General features: G+C 39.4%; 1 protein-coding gene across 1 annotated transcript in view; it reads left to right on the forward strand.

The window, feature by feature from the left end:
• Positions 1-27,422, forward strand: part of LOC139723287 (zinc metalloproteinase-disintegrin-like MTP8) — a 114,209-nt gene that overhangs the window by 19,744 nt on the left and 67,043 nt on the right. The window contains exon 2 of the mRNA XM_071634547.1: positions 14,148-14,263. Coding sequence (XP_071490648.1) covers positions 14,148-14,263 — 116 coding nt within the window. The remainder of the gene's footprint in view (positions 1-14,147; positions 14,264-27,422) is intronic.

Below are 27,422 nucleotides of genomic sequence, written 5' to 3' on the forward strand. Positions count from 1 at the left end.
TACAACCATTATTTTGAAAGTCTCATTTACAAGAAGAAGCAATTCAAACAAAAAATCCATGTTGACCCTAAAAGGGAATAAAAGTAGAGGTCGTAGTATATTCTGATTCCAGCCTGGTAGGTCTGCAAGACATATGTCGCAGTTCAGTAGCGTTCAGATCAGACATTGATATGTGATTTATTGAGATGAAATCTTTGTAAATCTCAAGAATCTGACTGTACGCTTGTCAGATAGAATGGGAATATCATCAGCAATGTGCAGTCACAATGAGAGTGGAAATGACTCATCTTTTCTTCATTTTAATTAGGAAGGAAGTTTACAGAATCTTTTGTCTGAAATGTTGTATCCTCTTGTTACTGCAATATGGTCAGTAAAAGGGAAATGATATAGGTAATTCATTTCAACTAGGAAGGAAGTTAACTGAATCTGTTGTCAAAAATGTTGTCTTCTCTTGTTACTGTAATATTGTCAGTGAAAGGGAAATTATGCGGATAATCTTTCTGAGAAGACCATTCAGTAAAATAAACTGCATTGGGGCAATATTAGTAGTAGCAGGCTACATGTATGTGATGCAGTATGTACCATCTGCCTCCCTTTCTGGGAAAGCAATTTACACTTTAACCCATTAAGGATGAACTAATTGTTGCTACAACAAGCATTTCCCATAAACCGCTGCCCGAGTATACACGGGACTTCGTCCTCAACGGTTGAGATTGAGTCCTGCTCTGAATATGTTGTATTCATGTTTTTAAAGGCGCATAGTCCCAGTAGTGTAGAGGGCGCTGTTGATGATACTATCAATCACCGTTAGCATTGATACGAAGAATGCCGAAGTTGAACTGTCATCAAGAGTAAAGCGCTTAGGTGTTGCTGGGTAACGTTGCCTTCGTTGTCTTCTCTGCGCATCACGCAGTCTGTAGTAATGCCAGGGTGCGTGCATATGTGCTTCTTATTATGACATCACAAAAGAAGTTTGCTATAGCTGTCATCCCCCTCAGCCGAATCATGAGCCAAACTGTAATCAGACCACTGACTACAGTGGATCGGACTTCTTCGGACTCGGGGAAATGGGTCACAGCGTAAGCGCTAAAGAGGAATTAATAGCGTAGGTCTCTGTAGGAAACTTGTGCTGTGCGCCCGCGTACGCATTCGACTACATGTAAACCACTGGGACCATGTGCCTTTAAGTCATTGGCTTAGAATAGTAAAGTAACAAACATGCAATCAGATAAACAAAGAACAGAACAAGTTCAGATTTCAGGAGAAGAAATACTCTGGGAAGTTGAATTTATGCCAGTTCTAGGACAGTAATTATCTATTTTTTCATTTTAAATATTTTTTATTTTCACTTCTTTAAAAAAATTTGATATAAACACAGCAGCCATCTTATGCACAGGTGCCAATGCAGGTTGCCAAGTTAAAATGTGGAATATTTAGTATATGCTTGGCAGGGGAAAAAAGATTCTATGTATACAATGTAACAACATCCTGTAGTACACAAGTTTCAAATAACATCTCTACATTGTCTTTGTTTCATGTAATTTCCCTTCTGGTGTATATAAACCAAAAACATTGAAGGCTCTTTGCAATTTCACCAAATCTAGCCAAAATTTTGAGAGTCTTTGTTAAAATAGAAAAGAATTTCAACAAACTCTGTTTGGACTACAACAGCTATACCTTGTAGACTGCTAGTTAGGCTGTGTATAATGAACCGGGCATCTACATTAATTTTGTACATCAGTAAAAAGTTCAGCTGCCCGCTGGCCATGCCAAATCCTCTTCCTGTCCGAGTGGGTTTCCTGAAACTGGAGACGGAGTATTGATTTCTGCTAATTGCTATGTATGCTGGGCCCCCCTGTACCTGTCGATGCCGACATTTTAAAATGGGATAGAATCCCACTTGCCTCTCGCCTCACCTCAATCACTCACTTTCGGCGTGACTGTTTAAAGGGAACGCAAACCCAAAGAGCAATGTGGATTGAGTGAAAGCAGTAACGTTAGTAGAACACATTAGTGAAAGTTTGAGGAAAATCGGGCAATCGATGCAAAAGTTATGAATTTTTAAAGTTTTGGTGTTGGAACTGCTGGGTAAGGAGACTACTAGAGGTTTTGACGTATCAGTGGACTACAATATATAGAAAATATAAAATGAATTTAATAAAAATTCATTTTTCATGAAAATTACACATTCCATCAACTTGATACTGACATATGTTAGGGGTAGCACTTATTCCCCCTGCTTTCTGAAAGTGGTTAGTCAAGTACTCTTTCATTTTGCTAGAAAAGTGAATTTTTGTGGAATTCCTTTTATATTCTTTTTATATTGTTGTCCACTCATACGTCGTAACCTCTAGTAGTCTTCTCATCCAGCGGTTCCAACACCAAACTTTAAAAATTCATAACTTTTGCATTGATTGTCCAATTTCCCTTAAACTTTCACTGGTGTGTTCTACTAATGTTTATGCTTTTACTCAATCCACATTGCTCTTTGGGTTTGGTTCCCTTTAAGGTGATAGCATGGCATTTTGAATTTTTTTTTTTCTAAGGTGGACTATAATAGCCAGGGAGCAAGATAATGAGTGTAGCATTCTCTGTACGGTACTATGAAAATTTGAAAATCAGAGGAGAGATATGTAACACTTCTGCTCTAAGCAACTAAAATTAATTATGCATATTTATTGCAAAGCATTTTGAGTGATATTTATGCAACCTTTGTAGATCAAAAGCCAAGTTTCAGTTATAACTTGGGTGTACACTTCTTGTATTTCCTACATTGAGTAACACTTTTAAGGATTGTATTTATTCCTTAAGGGGGGGGGGGGGTGGGGGGATGGGGACATCTTGTATGTAACTGCCAAAGAGGAAATTTTATAAACAAAATTGTGTTAAAAAGGAATGATGACAAGGCAGGTTTCTAGACATTTGATATGTATTGTAAGACAGTATACACGTGTATCCTCTGTGTTCATGGTGCCAACATGCCGGGCGCAATGTTTACTCCTAATATGGACCTTGGCCTCGACTTTGTTGTATCCTGTGATGACGTAATGATGGCACCAGAGCTCTTGGCTTGTTAGGCTTACACTCACAGGCATTTGGCACCAGATGTCAGGGGTGACTCAACACTCAGGTTACAGTAGCCCACGTTTTGAGAGAAATTAGAATTTGGTTTGGATTGTATCACTGCAATTTTCAACTAACATCTTTTACATCACTGCAATTTATATCCAAGTGGTAAATGATTCAGGGTAACTTGAAAAATCTCTTTACTATATTTGAGTTTTGTCATTGAATTCTAATTGCACCTTAATAGGATTTGTAGGGCTTTCGATACAAATGAGTAGGTGGTCTGACCAGTCTCCACTTCCCTGGTCTGACTAATGTTGAGGGGGTGTCGTGGCTGGGTGGTAAGACCACATAGATATGATTGCAGGCTTCCATGCACGTATACTTACATGTGGTTTGAGTCCCAGCCATTCAGTAGTACCCTTTGAGTATGGCAAGACATTTCATCTGTGTTGCCAAGTGTTTTGGAGATGACTTTAAAGGGATCATAGAGTTTGGTTGAGACCTATCTTAGGGTTTCTAACATTTTTTTGTGATATAATGAGAAACCTTTTATAAAATGTGAAAGAACATGTGATTTCAAGAGGAATTCAATGTTAATTTGTTTATTTGTTATATCCAAAACAGAACAGTCCTAATAAAAGGAGGGACCGGCCTTTAATTATGATCACTTTGTTTTACTTTGTTTTTAGATGTTTTTCCTATGAGTTGAAGGTGTGTGATACATTGTCAAAAACAAACAATCCAAACAAACAAACAGACAAAGAAACAAAAAGAAAAGAAGGGAAGACTTCATTGCCATGAGTATGATTATCATATATGGCAGAAATATATGCTACAATGCAGGATCTCATTTCTCTCTTAGTAATGAGAGTGATCATTTTATTGTGTTCGACACAATGAAGCCATCCAACACGATTCTTATCACAGCTCAAAGGATGTCATTCTCTAAGAATTACATCCAATTATTTACAGCTCAGCAAGCAAACTCATTAACCACTTGACATTAGTGAGGTAATCATGCATGTGCTGTGTTGTATTAAAAGTGCATTGGTTAGCATTGCTTAAATTATTTGGTGGCTTTGCACAGTTTACACGCAACCCTGTGAGATTCCTTCTGTTGCCATGGAGATTCCCACTAACAGCTGAGCAGCAGACATATTGCACTGATCAATTACTTTGCACATATGCACTTAGAGGCCCAAAATATGCCTAAAATGTGGTGCTCAATTAGTATAATTGTGTATGAGGAAAATGTCATGGTTGATACACTGCAGATTGGACATAACCTGATGTAGAATGCTGACACACTGAAGATACAAAACACATTTGTATAAATGGTATTTTATTGCTGAAATGTGTGATACACTATAATGTAGATTTGTGTAGTATCCCTTCTTGCATACCATTGGATTAGGTAGTTTAGTTCTGGACCCTTTTTATCGATTTTTTTTTCGCAAATTATACGCGTTAATCCGAGTGAGGGCGCGATCCCGAGAACTGCGCGACCGAGAAAACAGGTCGCACAGTTCTCTGGATCGCGCCCTCACTCGGATTAACGCGTATAATCGTCGAAAAAAGAATCGATAATAAGGGTCCAAAACTAGACTAGTGATTAGGTAGAACTGGTGTATCGACATTGGAATACTGAAGAGAAGTGATGATTTATTCATGAACATTTGAATGGGGTAGATATATGTGTATGCCAGAATGATAGCAAGACATTATCTTCTTTGCCATGTTTTGTATCACTGTCACTACTGTATTTATAACTATTCCATCTTCATTGCACTTCTTTTTGATAGTTTGAAGCTGATTGATGCAATTTAAGGACCCTTAAATGTCTGAAAGTAAATTCTATGTACATATTTTTACAAAACAAGAAATTATCTTGAATCTTGAATGTTGAATTTCTCATTAGGAGATGATATTTGATGCTATCCTGTTGATGACAGGCTAATTTTGCTTCAATGCGCAATTCCCATAGACACCTGTCCGAGTATACTCAAGACCCATCTTCAACAGATTAAGAATGAATATTTCCACAAGCATTTTGCCAGTTCTGAGACTTGACACGTGGATTCATTTATCAGTGTAAAGCAAATGTACATGTATTTGCAGAGTGGGACAAGTGACAAGCAATGGTCAATTCTTGTGCAGTGTCAAGACAAATAATTGTAATAAAAGTGTCCAATATTCCTCAAGTTGCCATCAAACACTGATATGTACATGTAGTGACAAAGGCAAGCACAGCAACGTGACTGCAATGCACCAATGCAGTCCTGGTAGTTGGGTATAGCGTGGATGGCCCCCTGGATCCATCATGCATTGTGATTTCACCTTGGTTTGATGGAGGCTGCATCATGGGTATTGATGAGCTCTAGTTTTTATTTGTAGGGCATGTAAAGTTCATCATTTTCTATGTGATGTGGTAGAGATTGAGAGAGATACAGTAAGATAGAGGTGGATGGAAAGATACTGTAGGTAGAGAAAGAGATGCATATATATAGAGAGATATATAGAAAGAAATACTGTATACGCCAAATATTTCGCGAGGTTTTTATTTTCGCGAATTTCGCGAGTCAGCTGCTATTCGCAAAATTAAAGACACGCGAAAATATTGACTCCAGAGCTACTAAGTCTCACGCATTGTGAGTGAGACTCAAGCATTTAGGGTCTGTCTCACGATCTTACGCATGGCACCCATTTTTCTCACGCATCGGGAGCATAGCTTAAAGGGTTAAAGTGAAAGTTGCAATTGAAGGCATATTTCCCTTATGTCTGTCAAAATAAGTAAAAAATGGTTACTTAAGTATGCACCAGCTTGCACCATTAAGAGCTAACAATTGAAAAAGCTCCCTACCGTGGGAGGGGGGACACCCCCCCCCCACACACTCCCCTCGCTCAGTCGCTTCGCCCCCTCGCTCATGCACATGCGCGCTCGCCGAGACGCCGAGTCATGAAAATCTCACTCATAAATTTTTTTTGAACTTGGCATCTATGTGACTCTAATGCCGATATGAATGTGACGTATGCGTATACATTAATTTTCCATTCAGTGCATGACTCCATGATCGCAAATTTAACCACACACGAAATCGTCAGGAAGTCCCAATTCGCAAAAATTTAGACTCGCGAAATATATGGCGTACACAGTATATATAGATAGATAGAGAGAGATAGAGGTAGATAGGGAGATAAAGAAGTAGATAGGGAGATAAAGAAAAAGATAGGTAGAGAGAAAGATACATTTACAAAGAGGTAGATAGAGAGAGTTTAAGACCCCATTGTGGATGAGAGGAATATCCCTCATGAGATCTCATTATATTGTCATTCAAGCTCATTTCCAGTCCCAAATAGCCTGATAAAGGGATTTCACTCTGACTGCGACACTCACTTTTTTTCAGTGCAAATGCAGAGTATCTGGAGATGTGATGTAAATGTATTTTTATCCCGGGAGGTGGGAAGAGAGCCCATTCTCTTCCCACCTCCCTGGTCTATCATTGCGCTGGGCTCTCTGGATTGATGAATTTTTTACACTGAAGTAGTGGGAGATATGCAAGCATGTAAAACTTGCATTGATGCCAAGCTTGGCGAGACATAGATGGGACAAGTCAATATCAGAGTAGCAGTTTACTCATGTCTTGACTAATGACTTTAAAGAACTAGATAAGTATCTGGAGGAAAATATGTGAATGGAACTGTATGGAACACAAATAGAATCACACAGTCAGATGAAGAAGGAAAAAATGTAAAACAAAAAAAAAGAGAAAAAAATCAACAACAAATGAACTCTGTTTTCTGTGACGAGTAAACTGCCAGTGACGGAAGTACAATTGTATGGGTGTCACATATTTTATGTTTGGGGATGAAACATAACTTTGCCCTGAACTATGCTTAGCCATGGACCTGTTTATTCTCAGGGCAGACATTATTTCTGAGTCATTGACTACCGTCATTTTGTAACATCTGGCTGAGTTATCATGGGGGCCATTTTGGTGTCACGCCAGGTGAATAGATCAATATATAGTCTCAAAGTGACCATCAACACCGCAGGGGGGATTAGCATTTAACTGTCTTTCTTGAGATCTCTTACACGTGGAAGACCTAGAAACCAACGAACCATTTTTATTTTTTAGTGTGAGTAACCTTCAATAGACGTTCAACCAGAATTTTACCAGCCTTTTTCAAGACCCTTTCCCTGTTGTTTGTGCCAACAATCCGAGTGTAGAATGCCAAGTCCAAGTACATCACCTCAGGGCCTTTTTGAGATCCATGGATATGACCATTATTTGTGACATGGAGAAAGATAAACCATCACACCACTCCTAATGAATGATTCAGCTGTTTCTTTGCTAGCTTTACCAGTTGCCCATCAGTGCAAAATGCACTCAATTTTTGAAACAGAACTTTGGTAATGTATTGTGATTTACACAATTTACAAATTTAGTAATCCAAAGGTGTAAGCTAAGAATTTTGGATAGGCTTCCCAAAGGCAGTACTGTTGGCTTGACTCTTGCCGTTTGCTTTACTGTCCCCAATGGTGGATTCACACCAGTGGTTTGACTCTCACCCATTACTTGACTCTTGCTGTTTACTTGACTCTTGTTGTTTACTTGACTCTTACTGCTTGCTTGACTCTCGCTGGTGGCTTGACTCTCACCCTTTGCTTGACTCTTGCCAGTGGCGTGACTCTCATCTGTGGCTTGACTCTAACCCATTGCTTGACTCTTACCCTTTACTTGAGTCTTACAATTTGCTTGACTCTCACACGTTGCTTGATTCTCACCATTTGCTTGACTTTCACCAGTGGCTTGACTCTAACCCATTGCTTGACTCTCACAGGTGGCTTGACTCTAACCCATTGCTTGATTCTCACAGGTGGTTTGACTCTTGCTGTTAGCTTGACTCTCACTGGTGGCTTGTCTCTTGCTTGGGGCTTGACTCTTACCCTTTACTTGACTCTTGCCAGTGGCTTGACTCTTACCCATTGCTGACTCTCATCATTTACTTGACTCTTGCCAGTGGCTTGACTCTCACCTGTGGCTTGACTCTAACCCATTGCTTGAATCTCACCCTTTATTTGACTCTTGCCAGTGGCTTGACTCTCACCTGTGGCTTGGCTCTAACCCATTGCTTGACTCTCACAAGTGGCTTGACTCAGTCTCTCGTGGTGACCCTCTTCTCACTTCTTGTGCAATTAAATATGTAGAGCAAGGGGGCTTTTACAAAGGCTAGACTTTTCCATGCTTGGGCATCCCCAAGGTAGTGGGTATCCATGGCAATGGAGGTTGTCTCTGTGTGTTTTCTATGTAGAGCAGCCAATTAGATTTTTTTTAAATTGACTTCATAAACTGTATAACGACCTCAACATCACTAACTTGTAAAGTAGTTTCTTTAAGGAAATCTCGCAAGGAATGTTACTGAACAGCACAAAGAACATCTTTGAAAATCGTTATTTCTAGTTCATCATTGAAAGAGTATCAAGTCTATTCTTTTATCTTCCTTTGTAGCCCCTTGAGAAATAAATAGCTAAAGAAATTAGCTGGACACCAAAAAATCGTTGCCTTCTTTGAAAATGTCATGCATGACAAAGGCTCTTTGTTTTTTTTTTATATTGGTACAGATTACTATGTTTTCATCATAAAGAAGGGAAACATTATGTGGAATAGATGGCAACTAAAATATAATGTTCACTGAGATTGATAGGGTTAATGGAACATTAAAATGTCCATAAAGAAAGGTCTCCTCATTTAAAGTATATCAATTGGGAATAGTGGTAGAGTGGTTTAGTCATGTGATCAGTCAGCGTTTGAAAGGGCAAAAGGTTGAAAGATAATGCCTGCTCATCCACATGGGAGGCCTGATGTGAGGGGAGGAACAGAACTGAGCAAAAGGAAGGTGATGTATTTTATTTTCTCTGAAAAGGATGAGAAAATATGGCTCCTCACAAAATGTGTAGAACAAAGCCCCCCCCCCCCCCCCACCTTAGCCTACTGTAAAGCAAGTGTGATTTTTTTTGTGTGTGTGATTTAGAGCCAATGACTTTGTCTGCGGCATGAAATTTGTGCGGATTGCCACTGGCGTTCAATGCATACAGTGGAGACAAGAACTTTTTGAGTACATTTTAATCTCAAGTATCTTGGCTCTCATGAAATATGCTAAATTAAACTGCACACGAACATTTCTTGTTTTACAGTAACTAGATTCCTCAACGTGCTGAAAACTAGTCTGGCGTATACTTAGACCCCGTTTACAGTGCGAGGCTCGGCCACGGCTCGGCCGCGGCCGTGCCCAGCCCCGCTTCAGTGTAAACGCGCAAAAGGCCAAATGCGAGGCCAAAATTGGCCTCGCATTTGGCCTCGCTCTGGAGGTGGTCTCGGCGGCGGCCGAGCCGCGGCCGAGCCCGGCCTTTTCTTGGTGTAAACGCAAACTGGACCAAATGCGCAGCCAATTGCGCGGCCAATTTTAGTCTGGCTTCCAAACCCTCTGCCTGTATCTTTTGCTATTCAGGATATTAACCCCCTCAACGTCGAAAACTAGTATAGTTTAAGGTGGTTTTGTCCTGCAAAGGATTTGTTCCTTCGGCAAAGGCCTTTGCCCGAACGGCGACTTCGTCGCCACGGAATTCATTTGGCAAAGGGTCTGAAAACCAGACAATACCAAATTGCGTTTGTTTACAAGTAGAGCGCCACTACGACAAAATATTTAGAGGTTTGAATCAAAAGCGCGGCCGAGCCCGGCAGTGTAAACGGACAAAATTGCGGGGCCCGGCCTCGCAATTGAGGCTGGGCTCGGCCGCGGCTCGGCCCAGCCCCGCACTGTAAACGGGGTCTTAGGCATGTGTTTATGTGAAATGTGTGTTAAATCAAGATCAGCATGTCCTCAATGGTTCAAGAATTTTGTTCGTGTTTCAGGAGAAGATGGATTGCTTTAAATTCACATTTTCCAAACTTTTTATTATCTCTTGTGTCACTGCAAGAGCGCTTGCCATCTTCTTACTGTACATGTCACTGACATTCAGACTGATGCTTTATTATCCTTCTGCATATATACCTTGATGTAGCAAGATTGTCATGTTTGATATTATAATGTCGTTGAGATGTGAAGAATCATATGCCAAGGGATGTACAAGTTTTCTGAGTGCTATGCCAACATGGCTGATGAAACACATTGAAGATGAAATGGTGTTTGCTTGTTAGAAAATACTTGATAAGTACGTTCCATGTTGTTCCTGCTGCATCATGTTTCATTGTTCCTCAGCCTGGAAGCACAATCATCACCAATAGGCGATAGGTTGTGGAGTGTTGTGCCAACATGGCCAGTTGGTGTACCTCTAGAGGTGCCTCAGAGATTGAAGACTTTGTGATAAAAACACTTGATATGTCAAATGAAGTGATGCGTAATTAGGTGGTGATATTGCGATCGATAATTGCCGTGGATCTACAGTGGACTTCCCCAATTCACATGTCAGATTCAAGAGGTACATTTGTAGATGTATTTGATGAGGCATTCTTGTTTTAACCCTGCGACTACCATGGTAATCTGTTTGCACACGTTCACTATCGAATTTCAAAATTGTGGTTCTGAGAGGATTAATTCTCTTCTAGTACAGGTGTGTGCCACTTGGGTCTCCTTTTTGTTGTGTTACCCTTTCTCCTTTCTTATGTACTTCTCTCTCTCTCTCTCTCTCTCTCTCTTCTTCTTCTTCTTCCTTTTCTTTAGTCACTGTATCTTTTATATCTTCTTTAATATTTTGATCAACATTTACTTCAAAAGGATTTTCCATCTAGTCAAATATGTATCCTTTCAACAAGTACTGTATACGCCATATATTTAGCGAGTCTAAATTTTCACGAATGGAAACTTCCAGACGATTTTGCGAGTGGTTAAATTCGAGATCGTGGAGTCCTGTACCGAAAAATGTATATGCGTACGTCACATTCATATAGTAGCTTGATCAGAGTCAACATTTTTGTGTGTCTTTAATTTCGCGAATAGCACCTGACTGACGAAATTCGTGAAAATAGAAAGCTTGCGAAATATCGGGCGTATACAGTGTGACACTGTATTCCATTCTCTGTGTAGCTCTTTGTGCAGTCTGTCAGTTGTGCTGGGTATTGATCTTCAGTGAAACCAGTCCTCTTGAGGGGCCTCCATCAATACAAAATTCAGAATTTATCACAAACACCTAGCTGGCAGTGGCTAGTAGAACCGCTGAAGAGTGATGAAAGAATAGTTGAAACATGGACTGACAAGTTTAGTCAATATTTGATCACCAGGCCAGAAAAGAATTCAAGTGCCACTCCGGACAATGGTGGTATAGAAGAAGATTTCTCCATAAACCTGCTGACAACCGAAACTCAAATTCTACCTGTGATTCAATCTATGGTGCTTTATTTATCCAAGTGTTTCCAGTGAATAAAAGGCACTTGTCAACCTGTTGTCCTTAGTCTATTGTCAGGTGTATTGACTCACCTCTGAGAATCCCTGACTGACATTTTGCGCCTTTGTCTTCTCCAGGATGCGGAACTGTTGTGACAAGTTTCACTGTCTGTCTCCAAAATCAACTTTTAGGAAAAGCAGAGTGAAGAGAAAGAATGGAAGGCATCTTGACTTGTTTTTGGACTGATTCTCTTTTTTATTTTACCCTTGATCTTGTTCTTTTTTGTGAGAGAGGGGGGTAACAGGCAATAGAAGCGAGATCAATGCAGACAGGTGAAGCGATGAGGTGGAGGAGTTGAGGGGGAAAAGATGAACCAATGGATCGATGAGGTGGGGAGCCTCCTTTACCACATGACTTGTTTACATGACATCCCCATCGGGGAAGATGTGCAGAAGACAGCAGAGCGACAGTAACAAGTGGCAAACTTAAAAGGCTTTCCGTACTTCAAGGAGATACATGAGAAAACTTGCCAGTTAGTGTAAAGCTAGGCTCCCATTATAGAGAAATGCAAAGGTAGTTGTTACCTTGAAGGCATGTAATGCATACAAGGGTTTACATGCAATGCTCAATCTTTGGTTGTAAACCTAAAACATTTGAATAAGATGCTTATCATTGACTGTAAGATCTGAGCCTTGAATACTGATGAGAAACAGCAGTCGATATCAAGGCCTTGTGTTAACCCATTGAGGAAGAGTCCCAAGTATACTCGGGCAGGTGTCTATGGGAAATGCGTGTTGAAGCGAAATCAGTCCGTCCTCAATGGGTTAATGAGATCCAAACAGACTCGTTACAACTGACAGTGCTCATGTATCTCAAAGCATGTGACATCATTATTCCTGACTAAAATAATGACTTTTATGGGACATTAGTATGCAAATAATGACTGCTATGAGGGGCACAGTTAAAATTATGGGCCCAGTTAAAATTATGGGCCCAAGGTGATCATCACCGAGGGCCTACATAATTTTAACTGTGCCCTGAGTATCAAGCTGTCATTATTTGTTTTATATACCGAAAATATAGATTCCGAAATATAGATACTGAAAATATAGATTCTAGTCTCTTTTACAGCACTCATAATCAACACTGATCGACAGCGCGGCGGTCGTATCATTGGTGCGTACATATGAGTGATCTATGTGTACGGGGTTGTGACTGTCTCCAAACCTATTTACAGGGCACAGTTGATTCTATGCCCCGGGCACAGTAAATCATGACGTCATTTTGAGTAAAAATGGGGCACAGCTATTTTCATGACTCCACTTTTAACCAATCAGATGAGAGGAATCTATATATGAGGTATATAATAGCCATTGAAACATGAAGTGTTGGAATATACACATAATTGATGAATTATTCTCAGCTAAAATCAAGAAAACCAAATCAAGTAAAATGTTTGATGTCTTGTTTGCAAAAATATCATTCTGTAGAGGAAGTTTGAAAGGATAAGGATCTTGTGGGGACAGAGAACCTTTAATATTTTCCCATTTCAAAGAATTTGAATGCTTTGGTTAAATGACATACATGTTACCGTGGTGATGAGGACTACTAACTAAATGCAGTCTTGTGGTTTTTGTGTACTTTGAGGCAAAGAGATGTGATACCGCCAAAATGGCACCTAACATGGGATGCACCATCCAGTATCGACGCAAACTTACAACTTAATTCTGTCCTCCCTAATAGAAGCATGCTTCAATGCGCATCCTTTTTACTGTTGACATTTACAGCAGCACGAACACAATTTCTATTCAAACAGCTGCTTGTTTACCATTACTGTGGAGTGCGAGGTATATTAACCCAGTGGAGACAAGCTGGTTTGATAGAACATGTATTTCCCATCTCACCTAGCTGCCTGAGTATACTCAGGACTAGTTGTCAAAGGGTTAACCCCTTTCTTACTGTAGCAAGGTAACAAAGACCGGGGGCAATTTCACTATCAGAGGCAACAGGTGGATTCATTTTTCTCAAAGCCCATGTACATGCTTGCTTAAAAAACACTACCATTATAAAAACAGAAAATACCATTGAACTTCACTCATATTTTACAGTGTTAGAAAGGAAGTAAGGACAACTGCATTAATAATTACTATTGAGGAAAAAATGCTCATTAGGGGGTTTCCCACCGTCACAGAACTCATCTGTAAAATATGAGAAACCTGTCTTATGCTAATTAGCTTTTTTATATATATTAAAGTGTGAAAGCAAATTAGTATCACCGTTCCTTTAAATGCACGTGTTGTAAGCATATTGAGTTTTGTGTTTGATTTATAGGCCATGGAGTAAAGCATGCAACGTAATGGAATGGTGAAAAAACTCATCTCAAGTCTGAATAGCTCATAACTCTTTACATTATCACAAATATCTTTCACGGATGGTATTATGAACAAGTTCTTTGGACAGTTTTGAACTTCTTCTTCTTCTTCTTCTTCTTCTTCTTCTTCTTCTTCTTCTTCTTGGGTCACTCCACTCCATCCATCCAGTACTCCACACACGTTCTGGCCTGGTTGTCATTTTGGTAACTTTAATAATATCTGAGTGCCATGGCCAAACTTTTGTAGTAAAATATTCCAAGAGGAAATGCATTTACTTTTATGTCATGTTGAACATTTATTTCTTTTTGTTTTTTCCATCTTAGGATATCGTGTACCAAGCGGGCGAGAGGAGCAGCTTGGGAGATTGACAAACTATGACATCATCACGCCACATCGCCTGGAAGGCAGGGAACGGAGGCAGGCTCAAACTCTGACCGAGGTGAGAAAAATCCCAGCACTGTAAAAGTCATTATTTTCACGTGTACACAGATATTTTTCGCAAATGAGGAGGTCACAGACATTTTAGTAAGATATTGTTTTCGCGATTTGATTCTGATGCTATTGTTCACTCCACCACTTCATTTTACAAAGCGATATTTTTGTGTGTTATCAAATTTGAGGCCCAACAGTGATTCGCAAAATTCATAAAAATTAAACCCTCGCTAATATAAAAACTTTTCCAGTAACTCATCCATCAGAATATCCTCAGGGACACTCTTGGATGTTTCTGAGAAATTTTGAGGTATTGTTAGAGCAAAAAAAAAAATCCATCATAAGATTGTTTCCTTTTGTCCTCACCCTTCTTTACCTTGGAAAGATTTTATCTTCAGGCACCAGTGATGTAGCTGTGTTATCCCCTTCTCATATTCTCACTTCATAATCCTTCATTGATATCAAATTCAGTCTAACACTTCACAATGTTGGTTTGTTTGGTTTTTTTTTCTCCTAAAATGAAAAGTGATGATGGAACGAGAGCAAATTGAAGAAATCTGACATGAAGGAGGCTTAGAGAAATTGTTTTCGGGAATATTGATTTCGTGTCCCAAAGGCTGCATTGCCCTGGTTAGGGAACAAATGTCGGTAAACAAATTTGTGCAGTTGTATCATGCACAACCCAAGTGCGCAAATGCGCAACAGGGCATTAGTTTCTATGGTGATTATTCTGTCTGTTAGCTCGCATCCCAGTGGTGACTAGGGGAATATTTCACACCCAACTACGGAATCACTCCTTTGAGCAAACTGTGTGTAGATTATCAATTTCATTCGGGTCTTGTCCTGATTTTTGTGGTGCCGCTCAATATCAAACTAGATTAGAGTGACCCTATTGACTCAAATCTCTTGGACAAGCAAAAAGAGAGTATGCACTGATATAGAATTTTTTTTTTGAATGGGATTTTGTAGGAATAGCATTAGATTTAAGGGCACTTCAATGATGACATTTACATGTAGATCCAAAAGAAAATGAAAAATAAAAAATAAAGAAAAATGGAAAAAAGATTATATTAACCAAAGAAAGGAATTCAAAGCATATTCGTAACTTTTGATTTTGTATATCATTATGATGGATACAGACAGACACATCGCTGTGGTTACTACAGTAAATCAAGATCTATATCAAGTTGGATTTCATAAAATTTTCACAAATTGGAGGCGACAGCCTTATTTTATTTATTTATTTTTTTTTTGCGGCATGAAAATTTCATGAATAGCCTCTGATATTCGATTCATGTAATGTAGACAAGAACTTTTGCATGCAGTTAATTTTTCAAATCTTGGCTCTCACAAAATTCATGAAATTACAATGGAAGGGAACATTTGTGGTTTTACAGTATGCAAGGAGCGCACGATGAATATTGTTTGGGTACTCTGGCATTTCTCTTTGAACCTTTAGTGCATGGGTTGGATTTCAGGAAGCAAAATCAATTAATGGATTATGCAAACCTTTCTAGAGAATTCAGAAGTTTCTCATTGGGCAAATGGGGCTTGCTGTGGAGAACTGTTTACAGGCTGTTTGCTTAGGGTTTTCTTCCACTCTCTACGCACACTGACCAGCAAGCTTCCACCCATGGGATGTTTGCTTCCACTGATCCCATCGATGTTAGTGGTTTCCCGGAGGATAAAGAATTGATGTTCTACACCCTCAGTCCATCACTGGTGGATACCAGGCTCTTAACCCCTTCCATACTGAATTCTGAAATCCATAGACTTAACACACAGTTCACCAGGTTCCCGCAGTGAACGTGTTAACCCGTTGAGGACAGACTGATTTTGCTACAACACACATTTACCATAGACGCTAGCCCGAGTATACTCAGGACTCGTCCTCAATGGGTTAAAGTCCCTTCTTTGGTTTGCGTGTCAGTCGGTTATAAAACCTAAATTTGGACAAATTGTGTCTGGTGGCAATTCTATCTGTCGCATATAACTGTAAAAACGCAAACTGTGGCAGTGCTGTATCATTCCCGTAACAATGTGTTGGCGACACTGTGCCATTTCACAGAGTGAATTGTATTTGATCATACACAAAAAAACATGAAGCACTATCTCTATCTTCGATAATAAACTCAACTCAACAACGAAATACCAAAGTTATCAAAAATGTAGATTTTCTCAGCAGTTGTTATGTTTTGGTAAAAGACATAACATGTTGTAAGCTGGGAAAATGCGTTCAATCTATTGGGAAGTGACAATGTTTCAGTCATGATGAAAAGAGAAAAACTGGATACAAATACTGCATCATATGCTCTTACCATGCCCGCTGCATAGTAACTCTGCATTACTAGAAGTACACGAGTGAACACCAAAAGTGTGACCCCGCTCAACCTATGTGCTTTGTGAGTAAGTGCGTAAAATCACCTCATTCATTTGCACCTTGTGTAATGCCAGTGTATGGACCAAACCGCTAGAGATCAAATGTTCATATTTATATGCCATAGGGAGAAATGCATTCACTAACATTTACAATCAAGACCTCTTTCAGTAGAACCAATAGAGAAAAAGAAAAATGTTGGTAATGTTAGTATTTTGCCTTCTCTGGCATTTGATGCAGGAAGTGAAAGTTTGCTCTGTTAATATTTTGACACTCATTGTGCGAAGTCGAGAGAAAAATAGATGAATTATCTGTACTATTTTACCCTTGAATATAATCCGATCTCCGAAGCAGACAGCCATGGTGTTTCGACAGCTCTGATTTCAATATCCTTATCCCCTTGAGGACGGACTGATTTTGCTATAATACGCATTTTCCATAGACACCTGCCCGAGTATACCCATGACTTGTCCTCACTGGGTTAAAACTATGGCATCATCACAAAGCTCATATCATCTAAAAGGAAAATGAACCCGGCTTAGCTGCTTTCTAAAACAAAAGTTCTGTCTCGGGTTTTGTTTTGCAACCATACCGCTGTATTCTTATAGAAACTGCACATTCATTGTAAAAGATGCAGTTAGTCATTGTGTAGAAATGTGTTTTAAATGTAACATTTGTGAACGATCTGATTACATTGCACACAGATAGTTTCCTGGATGAGGGGATATGAGGTATTGTAAGTGATGACAGCTGGTAGACTTGAGCTGTGTTTTGTCTGGTCCATGTCTGTGTTACAGCATCAAACTCTTTTTGTTTTCTTTTTGTCTGGTACTCAGCAGTTTTTCTGTTGTTAATCATCTGGGTTTGATAATGGATCAAATGCCCTAGATTTGATGAGCTTCAACATTATCCCTGTGAGCTCTTTTGTGCCACAGTGTAAATTCCCTGTGTGCCACGCTATTCAAAGATCTCATTGCATGAGCACTCTTGGAAAACATATATATTCATACCCCTGCCAAACGAAGTTTGAAGGGGGTATATAGGAATCAGCGGACGGTCTGGCGGTCGGGCGGTCGGGCGGTCGGGCGGTCTGGCGGTCGGGCGGTCGGTCGGGCGGTCGGTCCGTTGCAAATCTTGCGTCGCGAACTACTTCCTCAGTTTTCAACCGATTCCCATAAAACTTGGCACAGATGTGTGCCTTGGGTTGTAGATGTGCAAGACGTATTTTTTGACAGTAGCCAAAAGTACGTTGCCATGGTAACGGCATATTATGGGCAAAAATGGGTACAAATCTTGCGTCGCGAACTCCTCCCACAGTTTTTGATCAATTTTTATGAAATTAGGTACAGATGTTCATCTGAATATGTTAATGTGCAAGACACATATTTCTGCAGTGGCAAAAAGTGCGTTGCCATGGTAACGGCATGTTATTGGTAAAATATAGGGCAAAATGCTTCATGGCAAAACTGCTTCATCAGTGTTCAAGAATTCATATTGAATGTTTGTCTTAGGATATAGGTCAGCATGACACATTTCTTGACAGTGACAAAAAGTATGTTGCCATGGTAACAGCTCACATATTATGAGCCAAAATGATGGAAAATTTTGTGTTGCAAACTACTTCCTCAGTTATTGCCCAATTTCCATGAAACTTGGTACAGATGTGTGCCTTTGGTTGTAGATGTGCAAGACGCATTTTTCGACAGTACCCGAAAGTACGTTGCCATGGTAACGGCATATTAATGGCAGAAGATCAAGGAAAGATCTTGCGGATTTAACTACTTCCTCAGTTTTTTGACCAAAGCTTATGAAATGTTGTTTTGACCAAAGCTTATGAAATGTTGTTTGGCGGGGGTATAACCAGTCGCTGTAGCGACATTTCTAGTTTTTTCTAGAAGCCATGTGACTTTTTATAACAAGCATTTATGTCTGAATTGCATTACAACATGACAAAGCTATGGTTACGATCCGTTTAAGGTACAGCAGCATATAGCGATTTATCGATTGGTTTGCGCAGGATTGTGCGTTTGAGCAAAATATGTGAAGTTGGCAAGCCATCGACTGAGTAAAGCACACGAATGTGATACGCAAAGAGTTGATTGCAGCACTTTGTGTGATTAGTGTGTTTGTGTGTGAGGGTGTACTGTATACGCCATATATTTTGTGAGTATAATTGTTCATGAATTGGGACTTCCAGATAATTTCTCAAGTGGTTATATTCAAGATTGTGGTGTACAGAAATGAAGGGAGAAATGTGTGCTTGCACGTCGCATTCATGTCAAGGTCAGACTTAATAATTTCTTGAGAGTAGTTAAATTTGCCAACAGCACCTGATTTGTCAATTTCGTGATAATTAAAACCTCATATGCTGTATACAGTATATCTGATTGTGTGTGTAGGTGTACGCGTGTGTACACATGTATGAGGGTGTGTGGATAATGGTGTATGAGTGTGTATGCTAGGTGTGTGTGTGTACATGTAGGTGTATGTCTGTCGGTGAGGGTGTGTGTGTGTGTGTGTGTGTGTAGGTGTATGTCTGTCTACAAGGATGTGTGTATAATGGAGTGTATGTGTGTGTAAAGGGGAATAGTGTAAGGGACGGAGATGAGGGTGTAGAAAAAGGATTGGAGGAGGGGCATCCTCTATCGTCACTGCTATGATCATATTGCTGAGCCCACAGTTTTGAGGAGAAGTCTCCCTAATTTATTGCATCCTCACAGTCTAAAAACTGGATATTGCTGTGGAAAGATGTGATGGCAGTTCAGATTCTGAGATTGGGTATGTGTGAGCATGCAGTGCTGTCGTGGGGCTGCTGGGAATTGAAAGTCTTAAAAGCCAAAAGTTGGATTCGTGGCATTTTTTTACTAGTTTGGAAACAGGTCATAAAATAATTTTGATATGAAACTTGAACAGAATAACTTTGGCCTATTCTTAGAAGTACATCATCCAATGCAATGCAATTCTTACTTGTAATCATTCAGACATTGAAAGTGATAAAATGATGATGATGATGATAATGATGATGATAATAATATTAATAATAATAATAATGATGATGATGATGATGAAAATGATGATGATGACGATGATGATGATGATGATGATAATAATGATGTAAACACTTTTGATTATTCATAGATGGTCATGGTGCAGAGAAAGACAGATAGAAAATATGAAGAGAGATATGAAAAAAGGGATGAAGAAAATATTGATATAATGCTTGCCTAAATAACCAGATTTTTGAGAGGACTGATTAGGAATGAATGAGTTCAGTAAAAAACAGAGCGAATCTAAATATCTGGTTTCTCATAAGATTAATTGAACCATTAATTAATTTGTACGAAGACTCTAGAAGAGGAAAATATACTGTCATGATTGATGAGAGGTTAAACAAAAGAACTTGGGCAGTTTGTATGTAAATGAAATAAGAGTACAGGACAGTTTTATCATGCATGTTATCTCAAAATAGTAGTATTTATGCCATCCACAATGCTAACCTAATAACATAAACTGGAATTTATCAATATCTACCTCTGGCAAGGATTTTGTTGCCCTTTCACAGTCTGGCAGAGAAAAGAAAATGCCTAGTTATAAAAGATGAGATACTGGATCATCTCCAAGGATCCAAATTACCACATATCTTCTGCCAAAATCTCACTCCAGTTTTTTAAACCTCCTAATTTTTACCTCACTCTCACTGCCATTAGAAATCACACATCCACTTTGAAGGTTTCAATTCAATTCAGTTATTTATTTCCATCCAACAAAGGGGTGAAACAAAATTCAAAGCATACATTGCACAAATCATATTGTTTTATCGATTTGTCATCTCGAAGGAAAGGCATATAGTGGATCATAAAGTATATCATAAAAACATTGTATGTGCAATGAAGTAGAAATTTGAATACAAAAAAAAAATGCATACTCTCTAAAAAGAGAAAAGTGAAAATATCTTCATTCTTGAAGGAGTGCATAACAGAAAAGAGTGTGAGTTTCGACTGAAATTGGAGTGAAAATTTTCATTTTCACTAATTTTGGAGTGACCTCAGAGATCACTCGAAGATTTTTTCATGTGATCCCTGAAAATTTCAAAAATTCACTCCAATTTCACTCGAAACTCACTCTTTTCTGTTATTCACTCCTTCAAGAGTAAAAATTTTCACTCTTCTTTTTTTAGAGAGTACATACATGTAGTAAGGTTGACAGAAAAGTGCACAGTAAGTATGGCAATGGAAAAGAGTGGTCCACTGCTTGAGTATGTTGATACTGAATACAGTGTGAAAGGAGTAGAAATGAAATAAAAACAGGAGACAGACTTGGCTGAATCATGAATTGCCAATCCCTCAATACCAGACACTAATCTCTGAAATCAAGATTTTGTTTTCATTAGTTTTTTTCCTTTTCCATGTTCTCCCCTTTGTGATGAAAGAAGAGGTCTGGTCAAAGAAAAGTGACAGAAATGCAGATAAATCCCCCCCCCCCCCCCTTTGAAGTCAGATGAGAATGAGATAAAAGGTAAAATGTCATGCCTGAAGGCAAGTCATGTTTTTAGATGAAAACTAAGTAAGATCTCTCTCCAGAGGGCTTACTCCATTTGACCTGTCACACACCCACATCTAAAGAAAGCATCGTCTTGAAGAGGGTCTGTTTTTAGACATACAGTGTTCTCGCCATTTTCCCTGAAAAGGGGGTGTTATCTTTCTTTCTATCACCATTTAGGGTCCAATTTTACAAAAATAGGTGTTTGACGTTGATGACTACCATATGTAGTGTTGCGGATGACATGGAATCTGACATGATCTGTTTTGCATAAATTCTGTTATTGCATTCCTTTTTTAACTGATTCCTTGTATTCATTTTTTCACTGAGGTGTTAGGGAATATCATATTTCACTGAAGTGCAATGTTTTCCAACTAGTATATGAAGCAAAACTATTCAAAATGCGATTTGGGGTTATGTATTTTTGGTAACATAACACAATTCCCCATTTAGGATAAAGATGTTCCTGGTGATGCCTTGTTTGATATGCTTTGTAAAATGTGATGCTTTTTAAGGCTGCCAATGTCATGTGCTGTAATACACCATTTAGGGTCCATTCCTGGGGTGTTTGGATGGGACGAGGGAGCGCATTTGTCTGACAGCAACCCCCCCCCCCCCCCATCACCCACTTTCCTCATCGCTGAGCTGAAAAGGATTTTTATAGCACTCTTCGGATGTCTATGTGTTGGAAACATGCTGAAAGTTACCGTACTGTAGAGGTGCTGTGATTTTCAGCCACAGCTGTCCACAATGTAGGAATGGGTATTGGATACCCTCTCTGATGCTCAGGGTCATTGCTATTTGAAATTATTTGCTACTGGGAAATTATCTATTTCCTTACATGTGAGTGAGAGTAAAGACCATAAAAGAAATTTGATCATGCGAACATATATTTTGACCAAATTTGGCAGAATGTCTAATGACTCATCTATGAAAAACATGTTTGTTTTTTCCCGTTACCCTCTGAGACAATGTACTTACTGTAAAAGTGGATATTTTTGCGTAACTAATTTCTCACGCTTGGCGGGGTAAGAAAGAGTTTAGCATGTTTTTAATTGCGCAGAATCAAGATATCAACTACTTGAACATATGCCAAGCAAAAATATTCGCATGCTTTTATTTTCATGCTAGTTTCGAGTTGCACATAATACACAAAAATTTCAACACTGCGAAAATGTCCACTTTTACATGACTATAGTTTACTAAACTATGTAGTCAATATTTTTTCCATTATTCCTTTGAACACATCGTCTTGCTGTTGTAAGAGTTTATTCTCCGTAAGTCAGAATCATTGTGACTGTTATAAAATCACAGTAAACTTTTAACCGAGGTGTAATCCGTAATGGAGGGAAGGGAGGGGGATGAGTTAGTGACTTGTGTGATGTGAAGAGACAACAGGGCTGTCAACACTGGAAACTAGTTGAGAGTGAGACTCCCATAGGCCAATACTATAATTTGGGAGTCAAAATGGGTGAGATCAATAGAAATGCATGCAAATGAAATAAAGTTTTAGAGTGAGAAAGGACCAAAATGCGTGAGTCTCATGGTCAATGCGTGAGAGTTGGCAGCCCTGAGACAACAATGTGCCTTGCTTAATCCTGTGGATGCTTTGAGAGGCAATTGGAACAGAAAACCCCATAACGTTGTACACACCCTCCGAAGTCCATGGCACAGACAGGGCAAAACCATAGAGACACATTACAGTATATTTTTGCTCCATTCACCTTCCCATGCATGTTCATTCTTCTTTGTCTCGTTAGAGGATGATGGACTTGGGTTTGGTATTTCTAGGAAACACAGTCAAAACAAACATGTATCAGATGAACATGGCTCCTGTTATCAATCCTTTCATTACTAAGGTTGATTTTTGGCTGCTATGAGCAAGGAGGTACTAGGCGACTCGCCTAGTACCTCCTTGCTATGAGCAGCGCGGGGGAAATAAACAAGGTGTAGGATAACAATGATGTATCATCATGTGTTGGAAAGAATCACTTTGAAGGCGACAGGCTTCTACATTACAGTGGATGCATTCACACTAGAACTACCGTGGCATTAGATACCATGGTAAATTCTTGGCATAGTTCTCATCGGCAAAATAACACAGTAATAGATATTGCGGCTATTCACTTTGTACAACTCGTGTTAACGAAATGTCGAGGTATTTCAGGTTATCATTGGGCATGTGCATATATCTCTACCAGGAAAAGACACAGAGGGTGCCAGGTCACTTAACCCGTTCCATACGGGAACCTGGTGGCCTGTGTAGTAAGTCTATGGAGATTTCAGAATTGAGAATGGAACAGGTTAAGAAGTACACCAGTGTACAATCAGTGGTTTTTCGTGACATCTATTCATACTCAAATCTTGCATGCATATTTCATGTGAAGTTTAGATATTACCACCCGTAATACCATTTTGCTGTGTATTTTGTGATGTGTTTGTTTTAACATGACAAGATACTGTAAAAAAAAGGAATGTTCGTGTGCATTTTAATTTCACAAGAGCCAAGTTTCGCAAAATTAAAATGCACGCTGAAGATCTTGTGTGCACACTATATATATTGAATGTTAGAGGCAACTTGCAAAAATTTCATGCTGCGAATAAGGCTGTCGGCTCCCATTCGTGAAAATGTCATGCCACGAAAATAATGTGTTTTACTGTACTGCTCAGAATACCATAGTATTTTGCCACCAATGTGATTGCGCTTTGTGATGACCTTTCACTGTCCAGTAGATATTGATCGGTGCATTCTCATCAACTCAGGCTGGTCAATGGTACTAAATTAGAAATACTGTACAGTGCATGTTGCATGAAAATGTCCACTAAAAGTGAGTGTTGATAATTGAAGCATATTTGATTTACATTGATTAAATCCCAGCCTTTAGTCTGTCTTTGAGAAATTCTCATCATTTGTGTAAAGTATGCATTTTGACAAGTGTTTGATGATGAATATTTTAAAACAATTAGTGATGTGATGCATATACAAGTATGTAGGCCTAGTGCATACTTCTTTTTTAGAGAGATAAACCCAGAAAATCAGTCAGAGTATCTAATTTCCTTCCATTTTCTACCTCTCCCTTATGAATTGAATCACCAGCATATTATTTTTAATGTGAGCACTTTTTTCATTAAACCTGGGTATGAAGTAACAATTTTCCCTTTAATTCTTAACCTACTAACCACCCCCACCCCCCCCCCCATCTACAGTTAATCAAAAGAAATAAATTGAAATGAATGTTGTCATATTCCATGTTTCCAAACACTCTTAAACACACATTAGGGCTTTTTACACTTGTAAATGTTTGCTTAGTCCCGTACCAACGGTGGGGCTAAGGGGGGGGGGGGGGGGAGGCCTTAGCCCCACCGTTGGTACGGGACTATCCTTAGCCCACTTTCTGTTTACACTAGTTTTTGCCAAAGTGGGCTAGCCCCACCGATAATCCCATACTATCTGGCCCTGCAAAATAGCAGGGTTAGCACCGCAATTGCGGTGCCAAGCAAGTGAGTGTAAACAGAACGAAAAAATAATCCGGGGCTAAGTGACTGAGACGAAGTCCGACCCCCACTGACCAATCAGAAACGAGGTAATCAAGTGCTGCCGGTGCGTGCGTGTACGTGTACAGTGCACAGCGTAATCATGAATATTCATGTGGTTTGGAAAGTACCGGACTAAGAAATACGAACTCGTGTAAAAAGGTCAATTTTCTCCTTAGCCCCGGACAAGAGCTCAGTACAGGACTAATTGGCGAGTGTAAAAAGCTGAAAAAATTGGTACGGGACTAACGATAGTCCTGGGTCAGAGAAAGTATGGGGTTAAGAAACACAAGTGTAAAAAGGGCTAGTGAGACACATTGATGTCACTTAATATCAGCTTGTATCATTACAACTAGATGTTGTGCTGTTCAAACAGCCATGTTTGTGCAAAGTTTTAATACATCTAACCACACAGATAAGAAAGTTAACTCTTACTCACTCTCCTCCCTCAGCATTTTAATTGCCAGTCGAAAGCATGGTATGACTGTCAGTACAGTCATATGGGTAAGACATGTTGTTATACAAGAGTAAATCATGTCAATTGAATACCTGATGGGTGTCCCTCTGGTCATAACACACATTCACCTTCCTCCCTTTCGCTGTGCATTGTACAGTGGACCCATATTATAACGAAGTCCTCGGGATTGGCAGTTTTCTTTCGTATATTGAAATTTCATTATAACCAAACAAATACATGTAGATAATAAAAGGACATAGAGTGGATAATGTTGCGTCCTGAATTTTTACTTTGGCGCAATGAGAATTTTGTTACAACCGTGTTCGTTATAACGGGAGTGCACCTATAGTGATTATCTTTCTTTCCAAGGATTATGAAACATTTTCCTCTGAAATGCCAAATCACCATGTCTAACATTTCTTCTAATGTTTCCAGTCCTCTCATCTGCACACTACCCTACAATGTGTCAGCCTCGCCATTGTAATTAATGTTTTATGTTTTAATAATTGCTAGGCCTTTCTCTCCACAAACTCTCCATTAAACAGGGTGTTCAGATGCAAAAAAAAAAAAAAAAATTATACCAAAACGGTATAGCTATATGATGAATTTATAAGTCTGAACGCTGACTAACGAAACAACGTATAATGAAACGATGGTCAGAGCATTGTTTCGAATCAGTATTCCACCATGTCCATCTGAACGTATAGCGACCATAGAATGGTATAACTGGGCGGGGCTTAAAATGAGCTCCTGTGAAACTGAAAGGTGACCCTATTCCTCTCACTAGCAGCCACATCAAAACCATAACAACATGTGCAGTGGAAAACTGCGCAGGAAGTTTTCCAGAATGGTCGAGATTAGCATCTGAACCATGTCTGAATGACCTGTCGGCTATACATTTTTTGTTTGTTTGTTTGTTTGTTTGTTTGTTCATTTTTCCATATGAGAAGATGGCTGGATAGCCCATATTCAGCTATGCAAAGCTGGTCTTCCATGGGGTCCAGTTGGATGTGAGGCTGGACCACTTTACCGGGTTAAACACCCTGCTCTTTGCGATGAATGAATGAAGCGGGATTTTTTACGTGCATGAGTTGTGACTCTCTCACACACGGGACCTCCATTTTATATCCTATCCGAGGGACAGAGTGTTTTGCCTCTTGCCAGAGGGGACGGTATGATTACACACAACATTGCTCAGTCCAGACTCGGGTTCGAAACCGGGTCCTTAGGATCGTGAGGCAGACGCGCTACTGACTGAGCGAACTCACCGCCCGAAATGATTCTTTATACATCGTTTCGTTATCAAGTTTTGGTATAAACTGGCTTGCACGTGAACAGGAGGAAAGTGGCCTTCCAGTGGTACACGTAGTTGGTGATTTTGATAGTTTGTGGTTTGTTCATAAGGCTGGTGGAAACACCAGGCCTCATCCATTTCCTGCCATCAGCAGAGTTTGTCCTTAACCCTTTAGCTCTGAACGAGTTCCGGACACCATCATTAGTGGGATGATGTTTTCCGGTGTTCATCATCTCTGGGTTGTACGACTTATGGAAATTATTGAAATTTGTGAGGAGCTTTCAGTGTGTGTGTGTGTGTATCTCTTTCTCTATGAAGTATGTGAGATTGCATGTGCTTGTGTATTAGTGTCTGCATGCATTGTACATTGTAGCTTCATCCATGCAGAAATAATGATCTCATCACAGTTTAGTCCAGTGGGATATTAGATTTAATGCTTTTATAAAATTTCTAATGACACATGGTTGTGATTAGGGAAGAATATTATGTTCTCGAATCATTATTGTTTTCCAAAGAAACTTTGCATAATACCAGATACTACAAGTTTGGACTGATTCAGACCCAAAGTTTTATATAGCCTGCCATTTTATAGCGCCTTTGTCATTGTTAGTATTTACATATTTCAGTGATTCCTTTTCTGCGGGTTAAGTTTGGGCTATATGTAAACACTGTGCATTTGTGCCTAGAGTAAAAAAATATCTGTATGCCCTAAATAACTGTGAGCATGGACACAAACTGGAAATACCAATTATGGATTTGGGGTATCTGTGGCCTTGGACTGTGCTGGAGATATTTGTGCAATAGGGTTTGATCTTTTGCCAATTTTGAATTGACATCAGAAGCGTCCTGGCAAAAATGGCATATTTATACCTATTTCCCCATCATTTGGCTTGAAGATGTGTTTTTTAGTGAATACCATCAGAATCCATTACCCCCTGCGTGTTAATGTACACAGGAAAGGCAAC

The sequence above is a fragment of the Diadema antillarum genome, unplaced genomic scaffold (assembly GCF_040938485.1).
Source record: "Diadema antillarum isolate AM-2024a unplaced genomic scaffold, OU_Dant_1.0 scf00000184, whole genome shotgun sequence".
NCBI lineage: Eukaryota > Metazoa > Echinodermata > Echinoidea > Diadematoida > Diadematidae > Diadema > Diadema antillarum.